The sequence below is a fragment of the Protobothrops mucrosquamatus genome, unplaced genomic scaffold (genome assembly GCF_001527695.2).
Source record: "Protobothrops mucrosquamatus isolate PMUCROS unplaced genomic scaffold, P.Mucros_1.0 scaffold1560, whole genome shotgun sequence".
Lineage (NCBI taxonomy): Eukaryota > Metazoa > Chordata > Lepidosauria > Squamata > Viperidae > Protobothrops > Protobothrops mucrosquamatus.
Window position 1 is genome coordinate 125,799 of NW_015387729.1, and position 14,309 is coordinate 140,107.

Consider the following 14,309-nt stretch of genomic DNA (forward strand, 5'->3'; position numbering starts at 1 on the left):
GCATGGCTGGATGGTCAGAGCCAGGTCGCCGTGACTAAGTAGGTGTGGCTGGGTGGGCGTGGCTAGATGGTCACAGCTGGGTCACCATAACTAGGTAGGTGTGGCTGGGTGAGCATGGCTGGATGGTCACAGCTGAGTAATCATGACTAAGTAGGTGTGACTGAATGGGTATGCCACAACTAGGTAGGTGTGGCTGGGTGGGCGTGGCTGGATGGTCACAGCTGGGCCACCATGACTAGATAGGCATGGCTGAGTGGGTGCGATAGGCATGGATGGGTAGGTGCTGCCAAGTCCTGCTTCCCCAAGGGGGTGCCCAGCCACGCTTACCTCCTCCTCAAGGCTGCTGATGCTGTGCTCACTCTCCTTGGCCAGGTTGGTCATGGTGGGTGTGGGAGGGCGGTGCGTGGGGGGTTTGGCTTGTGGGCGCCACTCCGAGGCAGCTGTTTTGCCTGGCAGTCTGCAACAATGGCTTCCTCTCCAGGTTCACAAGCTTATGTGAGTGTGGTGCATGGGGCGGGGGCCGAGCATGGCTTATTAGACACCCTAGGCTCATATCCAGCTGGTTGTCGATGCTGGTCAATAAGCAGCCGAAGGGCCAATGAGCTGTAACTGCTGCTGGGCACTGCCAGTCCCTGCATGCTCACCTGTTCACATGCCCAGGGGGAGCACCTGGCTGGGCTGGGGTGGGTTGGGGCTGGGGTTGAGGTGGTGGGTGCTGGTCCCTCACCATCTCCAGGGCAGCCCTGTGGGCCAGATTTAAACACATCATGGGCTGGATCTGGCCCGTGGGCCTTGAGTTTGACATGTCTGATGTAGTAGATGAGCAGGCTGAGCTGGAGGGTGAAGTTAAGTGTGTTATCAGTTTGGAGTCATTGTGCAGCCATAAGCGATCCAAGTCCTGCTCTTATGAATTCCATTAACTCTTATCTAGCACCAATCTAGCTTAGACCATTAGCTGCTCAGATTCATGTGTCTAGGTGACAAGAATAAGCTCTTGGTGCTTTGAACTCAACTTCCATTTCTGGTTATTTGCAATTTGGGAGAGGCTTGGATAAATATGATGGAGGTACCAGAAATTGCCAATAGAACATCTATAACGAACGGCAATCTCTTCTCCCACTTCAGATGAAGAACAAGAATACCCCTCTTATTGAAAGCTGACTAGACCTTTGAGTTCATCATCTGCTGTGACCAACAGGATAGCAGATTCACAGCATTTGATGGCAGAGGTACTAAAGGCATTTCAGGGTTTTTAGCTTCTAATAGTTCTTTTAAAAATTGTAACAGTTTTGGATTTCACTCATTATTCCATGCGTCCCTTGGACTGATTTAGTATGATGTGGCTAATGTTTAAGTGGACAATTACTTAAACACAAGCCAGCGGTGTGCAGCAGCAGCCAAAAAAGCCAATGTAATCCTAAGTTGTATTAACGAGAGGGATAGACTCAAGATCACATGAAGTTCTAGTACAGTTTTACAAAACCTTAGTAATACCACACTTGGAATATTGCATCCAGTTCTCGTCACCACAATATAAAAAAGATGTTGAGACTCAGGAAAGAGTGCAGAGAAGAACAACAAGCATGATAAGGGGACTGGAGGCTAAAACATATGAAGATCGGTTGCAAGAATTGGGTATGTCTAGTTTAAAGTAAAGAAGGACTAAGGGTGACATGATAGCATTTTACCAATATTAGGTGGGGTTCCTACAAAGATGAGGGGGTCAAACTATCTTCCAAAGTACCTGAAGCCAGAAGAAGAAGCAACGGATGGGAACTAATCAAGGAGAGAACCAACCTAGAAGTAAGGAGAAACTTCCTAACGGTGAGAGCAATCAACCAATGGAACAGCTTGTTTTCAGAAGTTGTGGGTGCTCCATCACTGGAGGCTTTCAAAAAGAGGCTGGACAACCACTTGTCTGAAATGATGTAGGGTCTCCAGCTCAAGCAGGACTAGAAGTCCTCCAAGGTCTATTCCAACTCTATTCTTCTATGTTTTATGACTGTTGATAGCAAGACAATCAATACACACAACAACTTGGAAAGATGATACCACAGCTAGAATCTTAGGACCCTACTAGGCATGAAGAATTGCTTCCATCATGCACACCAAATGTTTTTTTAGTTTTCTCTTCTAGTTGGTACTTTTTGTAATTCTCAAACTATACAACGCGTTGAAGAATATTGCTTTCAGTTGAGCACAAAAGTTTTGAGGCTAAGCAAGGCAGTCATTGAGTTTTTCCCCATTTTATGACCTTTTCACCACAGTTATTGAGTGAATCACTGCAGCTGTTAAGTAAACCACACCATTGTTAAGTAGTCCCACCTTCCCCCATTGACCTTGCTTGTCAGAAGCCACTGGGAAGGTGACAAATGGTGATCACATGACCCAGGGACAGTGCAATTGTCATAAATACATGTGTTGTGATTCCTCCCCAGCCAGTGGATCCAGCAGCTGAGTCTGAGGAATCAGATGAGGAGGAAGGGGCCTGGAGTGACATTAGAGTCAGAGGAAGGCTCTGAGGAGCTCCAAGACTTATGGTTGGACGAGGAGCCTGGCCCCTCTACTCACGTTCAGGCTGAGACACAGCTGTGCTGGGAGCCTGAGTTGGACAGTGATGAAGAACAGCTGGGACAAATCCAGGATGCACGAAAGTGCAGGGAGGAGAAGCGAGTAGGACAGAGGAATGTAATGGGGCAGCTCCAAAGGCAACAATTAATCAGTGGAACAACCTGCCTCCAAAAGTTGTAGATACTCCATCATTGGAGGCTTTTAAGAAGAGACTTGTTAGCCACTTGTCTGGAATGGTATAGGGCTCCTACTTGAGCAGGGGGTTGGACTAGAAGACCTCCAAGGTCCCTTCCAACTCCATTATTCTGTTATTTATACCGTTCATATTTGAGCCAGCTTTACCTTCTTTCACTCTCTTAACCGTAATACCATTCCGAAACTTCCTAAATCAGTCAGAAAATTGCTACCTGGAATTCATCTTTCAAAATATTGACAATATCAGATTGTGACTTGAGAAAATGAAAACATAGCTTCTGAACCCTCCAATACAGAACTAAACCTTCAGCCAATCTCTTGAAACGTTGTCACAAATAATAAGGCTTGCCTTAACAAGTCAACGGGCCAAAGAAAATATCGGAAACAAATCAAGATTTTGGTAGGAAACAACACGGTCACCTTGTGGGAACAAAAACTATACATAAGCAGGGAAATGTAAGCCGAACAAGCTTCATCTGTTCAGGTCAGAAATGGATTAAAAGCCATAAAACACTCTAGATGGGAATATTGTTTGCTACACATCAAAGCAATTTGATTTGATGCTTGATATTTTGAAAGCAATTATCCCAAAGTCAATATACTGGCAGATCCTCAAGTCGTAATATTGCTTGCCTGAAACATGTATTAGGTTTGAGATTCTAATAGGAAATGAGCTGCCAGTTAAAAGCTGAAGATGTTTCCAAGCCGATTTGCAACCAGATATCAAAATATTGATCTGGTCGTAAACCTTGGTGAAATTCAATGGGGCAAAGAAAGTATTTAGAATTAGAGTCAGAACTCCTGAGGATAATAATAAGACTGACGCCTACATCCTAAAAGCTACTTATTCTGATTGGCCAACTGATATTTAATGGACTATTGGGAATTTGTGCTAAATAGCTTTGAGGATTCTATGGAATTTATCCATGGCAAAAACAGGCAATGTATTCAAAGCCATTACAAAGTTTTTTCTCATTGGATTTACTGGAATATACTGTGCTCGGTGATTGATTGATTGATTGATTGATTGATTGATGACCTCCAAGATCCCTTCCAACATCATCATCATCATCATCATCATCATCATCATCATCATCATTATCATTATCATGATGATGATGATGATGATGTATAGGGTTTCCAACTCTGTTATTCTATTATTCTGTTATTGACTGAAAAGAATATTTGTAGCTCAGAGTTGACCAGTAGGATCCTTGGTGCTCACTGAGCTTGGCTGTTTTCTTCCAAACGTTTCATTACCCAACTAGATAACATCATCAGTGCTACAAGGGTTTGCTCTCATTTCATATATTAGTTTATATCAGGGGTCTTCAAACTTGGCCCTTTTATGACTTGTGGACTTCAACTCCCAGAATTCCTCAGCCAGTGTGTGCCTGGATGAGGAATTCTGGGAGTTGAAGTCCACAAGTCATAAAAGGGCCAAGTTTGAAGACCCCCTGGTTTATATACTCCACTGCTGCTGACGACAATGTATCAATACTAATTTTTGCCCAAGAACATTTTTGGAATGCCAGATGACTGAATACATAAATTCAACAATTAATCAGTGGAGTGGCTTGCTTCCAGAAATTGTGAATGCTCCAACACTGGAAGTTTTTATGAAGAGATTGGAGAAGTATTTGTCTGAAATTGTATAGGGTTTCCTGCCTAGGCAGGAGGTTGGACTAGAAGACCTCCAAGGTCCCTTCCAATTCTGTTATTCTACTCTACTCTACTCTACTCTACTCTACTCTACTCTACTCTACTCTACTCTACTCTACTTCTATTCTATTCTATTCTATTCTACTCTACTCTACTCTACTCTACTCTACTCTACTCTACTCTACTCTACTCTGTTCTGCTCTGCTCTGCTCTGCTCTGCTCTGCTCTGCTCTGCTCTGCTCTACTCTACTCTATTCTATTCTGTTCTGTTCTGTTCTGTTCTATTTTATTCATCCCGTTTTGACTAGTGTAAATGATGATTTAGCCAAAAAATGAACGTCAGCAACTCCAGTAGCAGATTCTGAAATATATCTGCCTAGATATGCAGTAGTTTTCCCCACATTGGTTGAGAATTCTTAAGAATGCAAGTCTGGGTAGATAATGATTTAGTGAAACCCATTAATCATTTAGCCCAACAGAGTTAAAATAATATTCTATGTTCTCATATGCATGTTCAAACAGGAATATCCATTAATCATCAGCCACAGCAGAATCAACTGATAATCACCCAACGTTCATTAATCATTAGAGATGCTCCTTTTGTTTTGATCAGCCTCATCTTAAATGCCATGCTTCCCCAAAGCTGAAATTCATACCTTAAAGTTAGGAGGGAACACTTAAAGGATGAAAATATGGTGCATACACAAGGCATCGGACTGCTACAACTGATGTGTATTGATCTGCCAAAATGACTGACTACAATTGCAATTTACAAGCCTATTTCTCTTCCTTTGCCATGTACCTATTTAGGCAGAAGAAAAGTAAGTCAAGATAAAATCCTAAGGGATGCATCACGGCATGCTGAAGTTGTACTGGATGTGACTTTTAATACATTTTCATCACCACAGCAACACTAGAAGCGTCTCCCGACTCTCACCGCTGAGGCAGGCGTGCAATGTCATGATGCCCGTCAAAAAGAGGTGGGGCTTAAGTTGCAATGCTGCGATGATGCCTTTGTCATTGTGACACTCCTTGGCCGCACCCACAGATAACATTGGGCACACATGCCCAATGCAATTTTAGCATATCACTGGATAAAGCACAGTCCAACACAATCCTAGGCTGCATTAACAGAGGGATAAAATCAAGATCACAGGAAGGGTTAATACCACTTTACAAGGCCTTGGTAAGGCCACACTTGGAATCCTGCATCCAGTTTTGGTCACCACGATGTAAAAAAGATGTTGAGACTCTAGAAAGAGTACAGAGAAGAGCAACAAAGATGATTAGGGGACTGGAGGCTAAAACATACAGAGAACGGTTGCTGGAATTGGGCATGTCTAGTTTAATGAAGAGAAGGATGAGGGGAGACATGATAGAAGTGTTCCAATATTTGAGGGGCTACCACAAAGAAGAGGGAGTCAAGCTGTTCTCCAAAGGACCTGAAGGCAGGATAAGAAGCAACGGGTGGAAACTAAGCAAAGAGAGAAGCAACCTAGAACTAAGGAGAAATTTCCTGACAGTGGGAACAATTAACCAGTGGAACAACCTGCCTCCAGAAGTAGTGAATGCTCCAACACTGGAAGTTTTTAAGAAGAGACTGGACAGCCATTTGTCCGAAATGGTATAGGGTTTCCTGCCTGAGCAGGGGGTTGGACTAGAAGACCTCCAAGGTCCCTTCCAACTCTGTTATTCTGTTATAATGTTTATTGTTTGATGGGAAAGATTGAGGGCAATAGAAGAAGGGGACGACAAAGAATGAGGTGGCTGGATGCAGTCACTGAACAGGAGGCGTGAGCTTAAATGGACTCCAGAAGATGGTAGAGGACAGGAAGGCCTGGAGGAACGTTGTCCATGGGGTCACGATGGGTCGGACACGACTTCGTAACTAACAACAACAACAATTGTTTGATAGAGATGCACCTAGCCTATTCCCTGGACCATGTCTATAATTAATTCTTCTTCCAATATTTTTAATCGCAAATAAAATATTAATATTACTGTCTCAGTGGACGAAAGGAGAGGAATTGGCCCTTCAACAGTTAATCTAAATGCTTCTTGATATTGTTTAATCCACAGTTTACAGCAGTCCGGCGGATTGTTGCCTAATTTCTTGTTCCTGTCAAGGCTCATAAACTATTGACTTATATCAGGGGTCTTCAAACTTGGCCCTTTTATGACTGGTGGACTTCAACTCCCAGAATTCCTCAGCCAGAATTCAACTCCCAGAAGTCCACCAGTCATCAAAGGGCCAAGTTGGAAGACCCCTGGTCTGGATCCAAGCCCGCAGTTTCATCAAAATGGCCGACTGAGGAATTCTGGGAGTTGAAGTTCGCCAGTCATCAAAGGGCCAAGTTTGAAGACCCCTGGTCTGGATCCAAGCCCGCAGTTTCATCAAAATGGCCGACTGAGGAATTCTGGGAGTTGAAGTCCACCAGTCATCAAAGGGCCAAGTTTGAAGACCCCTGGTCTGGATCCAAGCCCGCAGTTTCATCAAAATGGCCGACTGAGGAATTCTTGGAGTTGAAGTCCACCAGTCATAAAAGGGCCAAGTTGTAAGACCTCTGGTCTGGATCCAAGCCCGCAGTTTCATCAAAATGGCTGACTGAGGAATTCTGGGAGTTGAAGTCCACCAGTCATCAAAGGGCCAGTTGGAAGACCCCTGACTTATATCTTTGTGCTCTGATTTCTACACTATGCTTGACAAGGAACCACGGATTCTTCTTCTGGTTTGCCTCCTGTGGAATGAATTTGTCTTACTAAGAAGGCTTCCAAAATTCAGTCCGGTAGATTATTTCCTTTATCTTGTCACCCGTGTGAATTATTGCTGAATTATTGCTGAGCCTGCCAAATCTATGAGCTCACAACTCCCCACTCTTAGAGCTATTAGACAGTTCAGTACCTTACTCTAATCAATCAGAGCATAAGAGAACTGCTCTATTGGGATGAGTTGAGTTCAATGCCTTGATGCTGATAACACAAAATATGTCATGTGGTGGTTGTTGTTTTTTTAATGCTAATACAGTTCCCATACCGAATTTGGCTTGTCACAGGAGCTATTCCCGTTTGTCTACACAGAGGGTCATCCAACCAAGTTTTCACACAGGGAAGATGGACGGTTTAAAGGACCAGGCTGGATCTCTGGAATCTCTTGGAGAGCTACTGTCAGAACTAAGCAACATTAATTGGTTCCTGGGATTGGGTAGGTCTAGTTTAATGAAGAGAAAAACGAGGGGGGGACATGATAGCTGTGTTCCAATATCTCAGGGGCTGCCCCAAAGAAGAGGGAGTCAAGCTCTTCTCCAAAGCACCTGAAGGCAGGACAAGAAGCAACGGATGGAAACTCATCAAAGAGAGAAGCAACCTAGAACTAAGGAGGAATTTCCTGACAGTCAGAACAATTAACCGGTGGAACTGCTTGCCTCTAGAAATTGTGAATGCTCCAACACTGGAAGTTTTTAAGAAGAGACTGGATAGCCATTTGTCTGAATGATTAGAGGTCTGGAGGCTAAAACATATAAGGAACGGTTGCTGGAATTGGGTATGTCTAGTTTAACGAAGAGAAGGACGAGGGGGGACAGGATAGGAGTCTTCCAGTATCTGAGGGGCTGCCCCAAAGAAGAGGGAGTCAAGCTATTTTCCAAGGCGCCTGAAGGCAGGACAAGAAGCAATGGATGGAAACTAACCAAGGAGAGAAGCAACCTGGAACTAAGGAGAAACCTCCTGACAGTGAGAGCAATTAACCAGTGGAACAACCTGCCTCCAGAAGCTGTGAATGCTCCAGCACTGGAAGTTTTTAAGAAGAGACTGGGCAGCCATTTGTCTGAAATGGTATAGGGTTAACTGCCTGAGCAGGGGGTTGGACTAGATGATATTATTATTATTATTATTATTATTATTATTATTATTATTATTATTATTATTATTATTATTATTATTATTATTATTATTATTATTATTATTATTATTGATCATCGCACAGTCAGCCAGGTGTTCAGACTGGATTTGGCCTTTTGTGTACCTATCGAGTCCTTACCCAGGACCTGGGATAGGCAGATGTGGATGTTTGATGGTATTACAGATCTCATCGTAGGATGGAAGCAGTTCCTAGTAAGGCCACCTTTTGCAATTTTATTATTATTACTATTATTATTATTATTATTATTATTATTATTATTATTATTATTATTGTTGTTGTTGTTGTTGTTGTTGTTGTTGTTGTTATTATTATTATTATTATTATTATTATTATTATTATTATTATTACCTGTGGTCTGGCTTATTTAAAACAGCTTGTAGTAGTCTGGGACATGACTGAGCCCGCTATGTTTTACAATGTTGTACACAACTTTGGGTTGTTCTGTTAAATGCCCACTCGTGCTCTAAGTGCTAAGTAGAAATTGGGAAAGTGAGACTTAGACTCAGTGTCCAGAGTTTATTTGATTATCAATCGTTTCCTTTCTTGCCTGGTCTGATATACGTGAAAATAGAGTAGGTTTACTCCAGGGGTGCTTTTCCAAAAGGCAACTGGACTTTCTTGTTGTTTCTCTTGAAAAGTTTTCACTTCTCATCAGCAGAACTGGATGTTTTCCTTGAAATGTTTTCAAGGAAGAAAAAAAAGTAAAAAAAAAACAAGGAAGTCCAGTTGCCTTTTGATAAAGCACCTTGAGGGCAGTGGTGGGATTCAGCTGGTTCTCACCAGTTCAGCAGAACCAGTAGATAATTTTTGTTGCCCAGGCCCAGAATGGACTTCCGGAAGTGGCATCCACACACAGAGAATCGGTTGTTTGAATTTCATCTATGCCATTTAAATTTCATCTATGCCAAGAGGTATAGATGTGAGTGAACATCCACGGAGGGAAACCGGTTATTCACGTATTTCAATCTCACCACTGCTTTAGGGCTACCCTAACCTGGATGATTGAGAATCTCCATAGACAAAATATTGGCCTGCAAATCCTTTCATCCTGTTTAAAATGTCTAGTTCAGGGGTCTTCAAATGTGGCCCTTTAATGACTTGTGGACTTTCAACTCCCAGAATTCCTCAGCCAGCATGCCTGTCTGAGGAATTCTGGGAGTTGAAGTCCACCAGTCAGAAAAGGACCAAGCTTGAAGACCCTTGACATAATGTGAGTGGGAAACAATGCTAACTCAGCAAGAGCTAAACCGGTGTTTCTCAACCTCGGCCATTTTAAGAGGTGTGGACTTCAACCCCCAGAATTCCTCAGCCAGGCATGCTGGCTGAGGAATTCTGGGAGTTGAAGTCCACCAGTCATAAAAGGGCCAAGTTTGAAGGCACCTGACATAATGTGAGGGGGAAATAATGCTAACTCAGAAAGAGCTAAACCCGTGCTTCTCAACCTCTGCCATTTTAACAGGTGTGGACTTCAACTCCCAGAATTCCCCAGCCAGCTCTGCTTTGTCCCCGACCTGCTCTTCTACCTTGTGGCATCACATAATGCAGGGGCCTTCAAACGTGGCCCTTTTATGACTTGTGGACTTCAACTCCCAGAATTCTTCAGCCAGGCACGCCTGGCTGAGGAATTCTGGGAGTTGAAGTCCACAAGTCATAAAAGGGCCAAGTTTGAAGACCCCTGGTCTACTTCATTCATTTATTCAAAATGTCAGCATGATGTTGCTCTTTGTACAACTCATCTCTTCAAAATACTCTTGGGTAAGAAAAAGAAGGGGAAAAAAAAAGAATAAGTAAGATCAATTACCCTAACGTTTTTTTTGATGATCTCCTTGTTCATCAGCATCCTCCCTTCAGACAATTCGATTCCTGACAAGGGAAACAGAACTTCTCCGATGATATCATCTCTGGAGAACCGGTCGAAACTCAGGATCATAAAATGGAGACTCAGATCTTGAATTTGAGTGTAAGGGATCCCATAAAAGGTGAAGGTTTCGTCAAAAGCCGGATCTAAGGTTTTCCTCAGCACTCGCGTTTTCACCTTGTGCTTCTTCTCCGGTAGTATGGTCATTTTGATGTATGGATCAGAAGTCATCGATTGTTCATCCATGGCCGGTAAGCCACGCGCTTCTTTGATGTTCACCATGAAAGCCTTTTTTTCAAAGTTGTACTCTAGGGAGAAGAACAGAGTCCCTAATTTGTCTCGCTTTTCTTCGGAAGATGTTGAGGTGGTTGACTTCAAGCTGTCCGGAGACACCGAATCTTTTTCCCGCTCAGGAAATGGTTTCGGAGTAAAGCCTTCAACGTCTGAAGAACTTGGCATTTTAGGGATTGTCTTGGGGAAGTTGCCATTCAGATCTTGTTTCTCCAGGTCAAGATGCAGGGAGGTTTTGGGCATCGTGGGCTTGTTTGTGGCTTCCCCTTTCTCCTCCGCGCCAAACTTCTTCTTGCTGTTGAGGTTCTCGGGATAAATATCGACCCCCTTCAGCACGTGGACAAATTTATAAGGAGGGGTCTTGTTGGCTTTAGAAGATTTGCGTTGGCAGCAGATCCAAGCAAAGAGCGAGACGGTGAAGACCAGCCCAAAGGCGCTGAAGATCCCAACCACGGTAGGGATTTCATCTGCAAGTCAAAGCAAAGGGCAACAAACGTATGAACGTTGGGGCTTCGGAGATGACAAGTGATAGTTAACTTAGCAAGAAACCGGCAAAATGATAGAGTGTAGCAATTCAACTGTACAATACACCAAGAAAAAGCATATTCATTTTGTGCCCCCTGCAGGTGTGAAAAAAAAATTCTGTCTGGAGAGATTTCTCCAGATGGATGCATGACTGTGAGAAATAAGAGTTTAGCCATCATGCTTGTAACAAGCAACCTGGCGCGATTAAATTTTGTTTAATGTTTCCTAGATAAAGTTACGGATTCACTAAGTATAACAAAGGCGTCTGGGTTCCTTCTTACACCCTTCACATTTGTCTTTTCATCTGGCCGATAAAAAAAAGATTTGAAATATATTGTCCCCGTGTTCACATTCATACCAGCCTTTGCTTTGTCCCTTACGTCCAGTAAAACTTCGTCGTTACACAAACCTTTTATAGACGAGATTACAACGCAGTAAGCAAATGTTAACTTTTATCAGTTTTTCCAACAGTCTGCCATAACGATATTGAGCTCAATGTCGATATAGATAATATATAATAATTCCCACCACCACCACCACTATTTCATTATCACTCATGTGCAGGGCTAATCGTTTCTTTTCTAATTTCAGGAGAAACCGACGAGGATTTTTAGAAGCATCCAGCAACGTAGGTGCCTAAAGAACAGTGATTTAGTCTCTATTTCTGCAAGCGTAGCAATTGTGATGATTTTTTTTTTCCTTCTCTCCATCGCTCAGAGAAAACAGCCCACGTTCTAAACAGCAATAGGGAAAAACAGCATGCAAGCTGCAATGACATCTGGAGCACGGATAAAAGTGGGACACGGAGGAGATCATTAGCATTTCATGAGTAAGCAACACAGGGCCAAATGAGCGCCACTAATTGGAAATCCAATTCAGCCCATAAGTAACATTTCCGAGCAAGTTGCTGGCAACAGCAACCCAGATGAAAGACCATCTTCTCCTAGCAAGATGGGAACGCATGAAATATTATTGCAGAAAAGAAGCGGGTCTATCATTTGTGGGGACCGGCATTCAAGGAAACATGTGCTACATCCTGTCTTAAAGGGGGATTTTCTGGAAAGGAAAAGTAGATGTGTTCTTTACGATTCTTTTTGGAGAGAAGGACTCTGCTTTTGAAGGGTAGAAGGGTGGCGGACTCACCCTCTAAGTTGAAATTACGGCAGGATGAGTGGACCTACTGAGCAAGCCTTGGAAGGGTTGAGTGTGGACAATTGCCAATTTTGGAGGCATCACCTTCTGGCATCAGGGTTTGCTTGTCTTTTAAGGGGAGGACTTTTCCATTTTGATTAGGGTCAATTTATGAAGCCAACCCGTGGTTGTACGTTAGTCTGCCGGAAATGTTGCCTTCGGATAAGATATTGGTTGCTGGATTAGTTCCATGCATCCTCTTTCCATGTCCACTAGCTCCCTTCACACACACCCTTTTTTATGTCTCTCCCAGCTGAGGAACATCTTAGCAGCAGCGAGGGAATAACATTTCCATACGGTGCTTACAAGGTAGTTCCAATGGGCGATTAACTCCCATGAAGGGGTTTTAATTGTCAACCGACATGTGTGCAAGTATTGTTTAGACGCCTGCACCCAGCAGATTGTTTTTTGAGAGCAAGTTACAGATATTAATTATCTTCCCAAAGTCAATTATGACGTGAGCAAGCTGTCCCAAGTGAAATTAGGAGCGCCTGTGAGGGGGTGGACCAAGAAGAAACCCCAACTCATTGTGCTCTACAGGAACCACCGCTGGGATGGCCATCTGTTTTGATGCTATTTCTCCAGGAATCCTAACATCTGCGTGAGAACAAGATGCTGACTTTAGACTCTTACTAGCTAGGAAGAAAAGAACAAGGCAGACCGTGTGGATTTGAAAAGACCCCTTCCACATTCTTTGCATGCGAACCGAAGTCGACATCGAACTGATTTATTTTAACGGGAACGCCAAAAGAACGACTTGACCCAGGGATGGAAGAAATAACATATGTTGCTTAGGAATGATCCCATTGTGCCAGAAGAGGCCATCAGGAGTTTACAATGAGGCCATCAGGAGTTTACAACACAATATTTTGTCGGTAAAGTACTGACGGTATCCCAAGAGCATTACAAGGCAAAGTCAATCTATGAGACAATGTTCACTCACTCATCTCCCCCACGTTTAAACAACTGGGGGGGGGACAAAACTACGTACAGTATGTATGCATTTTTCTCTTGGTCAAAAAATAAAAGCTTGTTTATTCAGCATTCTAGCAGGGGAAAAATACTAATGCAAGGGTTGGTTTTATTCTAAATGCCAGGTTTTGACGATAGTCAAGAGCCAAAAGCAGCCAAGCCGCTTTAAGTTTCTCTCCGAAATCTTGCACTGAGTTTAAAAGCATGAGGTAACACTTTTATGTGCATTATCCAAGAAACAACACTTACGACGAGAGGCAAAGAGATATCCACTGAGAGGAGAGACAGAAAGGTATAGATGTATGAAGGGTTGAGATGAATGACTAATCTGTTTAAACGTCTAGCAGCTATCCTTCTACTAAAGAAAGCAATTAGGACCATTTTTTCCCCCCGACAGCATGGAGAATACAGGTTCGAAGTGACTCATCCTCCCTCCCCATCCCAGCTTCCTTCAAACAAAGATTGAGGCAGATCCATCCTTCCTCTCCCTACCACGCTCCTTCCATTCCGTTTGCAACCTCGGGAGAAGGAAGGCAGGAGGAGGGAAGGAGGAACCCTCTGAACATCTGAAAGCAGCAGGAGAGACGAAGAAGACGCAAACTTTGGCCAAATCGACCCACCCACCCCTCCCAGAGATGCTTCACAAGGGAGGGCTCCCCAATCAAAGTAGAAACACGTCCGAGGCTTCCGGGGGTCCCCCCAAAAAAGTCCCTAAGGAGTCCAAAATGGCAGAGTCATCTACTTTGCTTGAGAAGGACCTGTGGGGAGGGGGGAAAGGAAGGAAGGAAACGAAGCCAACCCGAATTCGCATTTTGGTAATTTTCTCTTAAAAATAAGAATAATAAGAGGAATATATCTACTTACCAAATTCTTCTCTGCTGGCTGTAATCGGAGCCATGTTGCTTGCTGCGTGCGCTGTCCAAGGTGCTGAAGCGTCTTCTCTCTCTCTCTCTCTCCGGCGGACCCAAGCGAAAAGGCAACACAACACAACACAACACGCGCGCACGCACCCCACCACAACCGACCGGGGGAGAGGGGGGGGGAAGAGTTGTTTTCCGACGCGGTGCCAAACCCCCCAGCCCGAAAGAGCGGGAAGGTTTGGGAAAGAGGAGGAGGAGGAGGAGG

The 14,309-nt window shown here is 43.6% G+C and overlaps 1 protein-coding gene across 1 annotated transcript in view; it reads right to left on the reverse strand.

Moving 5' to 3' along the window:
* SYT4 (synaptotagmin 4) overlaps positions 1–14,109 on the reverse strand; it is an 18,966-nt gene extending 4,857 nt beyond the window's left edge. The window contains exons 1-2 of the mRNA XM_015822425.2: positions 14,049–14,109; positions 10,149–10,963 (exon numbers count right to left, since the gene is read on the reverse strand). Of these exons, the coding sequence (XP_015677911.1) occupies positions 10,149–10,963; positions 14,049–14,082 (849 nt within the window). The 5' untranslated portion in view covers positions 14,083–14,109. The remainder of the gene's footprint in view (positions 1–10,148; positions 10,964–14,048) is intronic.
* Positions 14,110–14,309: the final 200 nt, after the last annotated feature.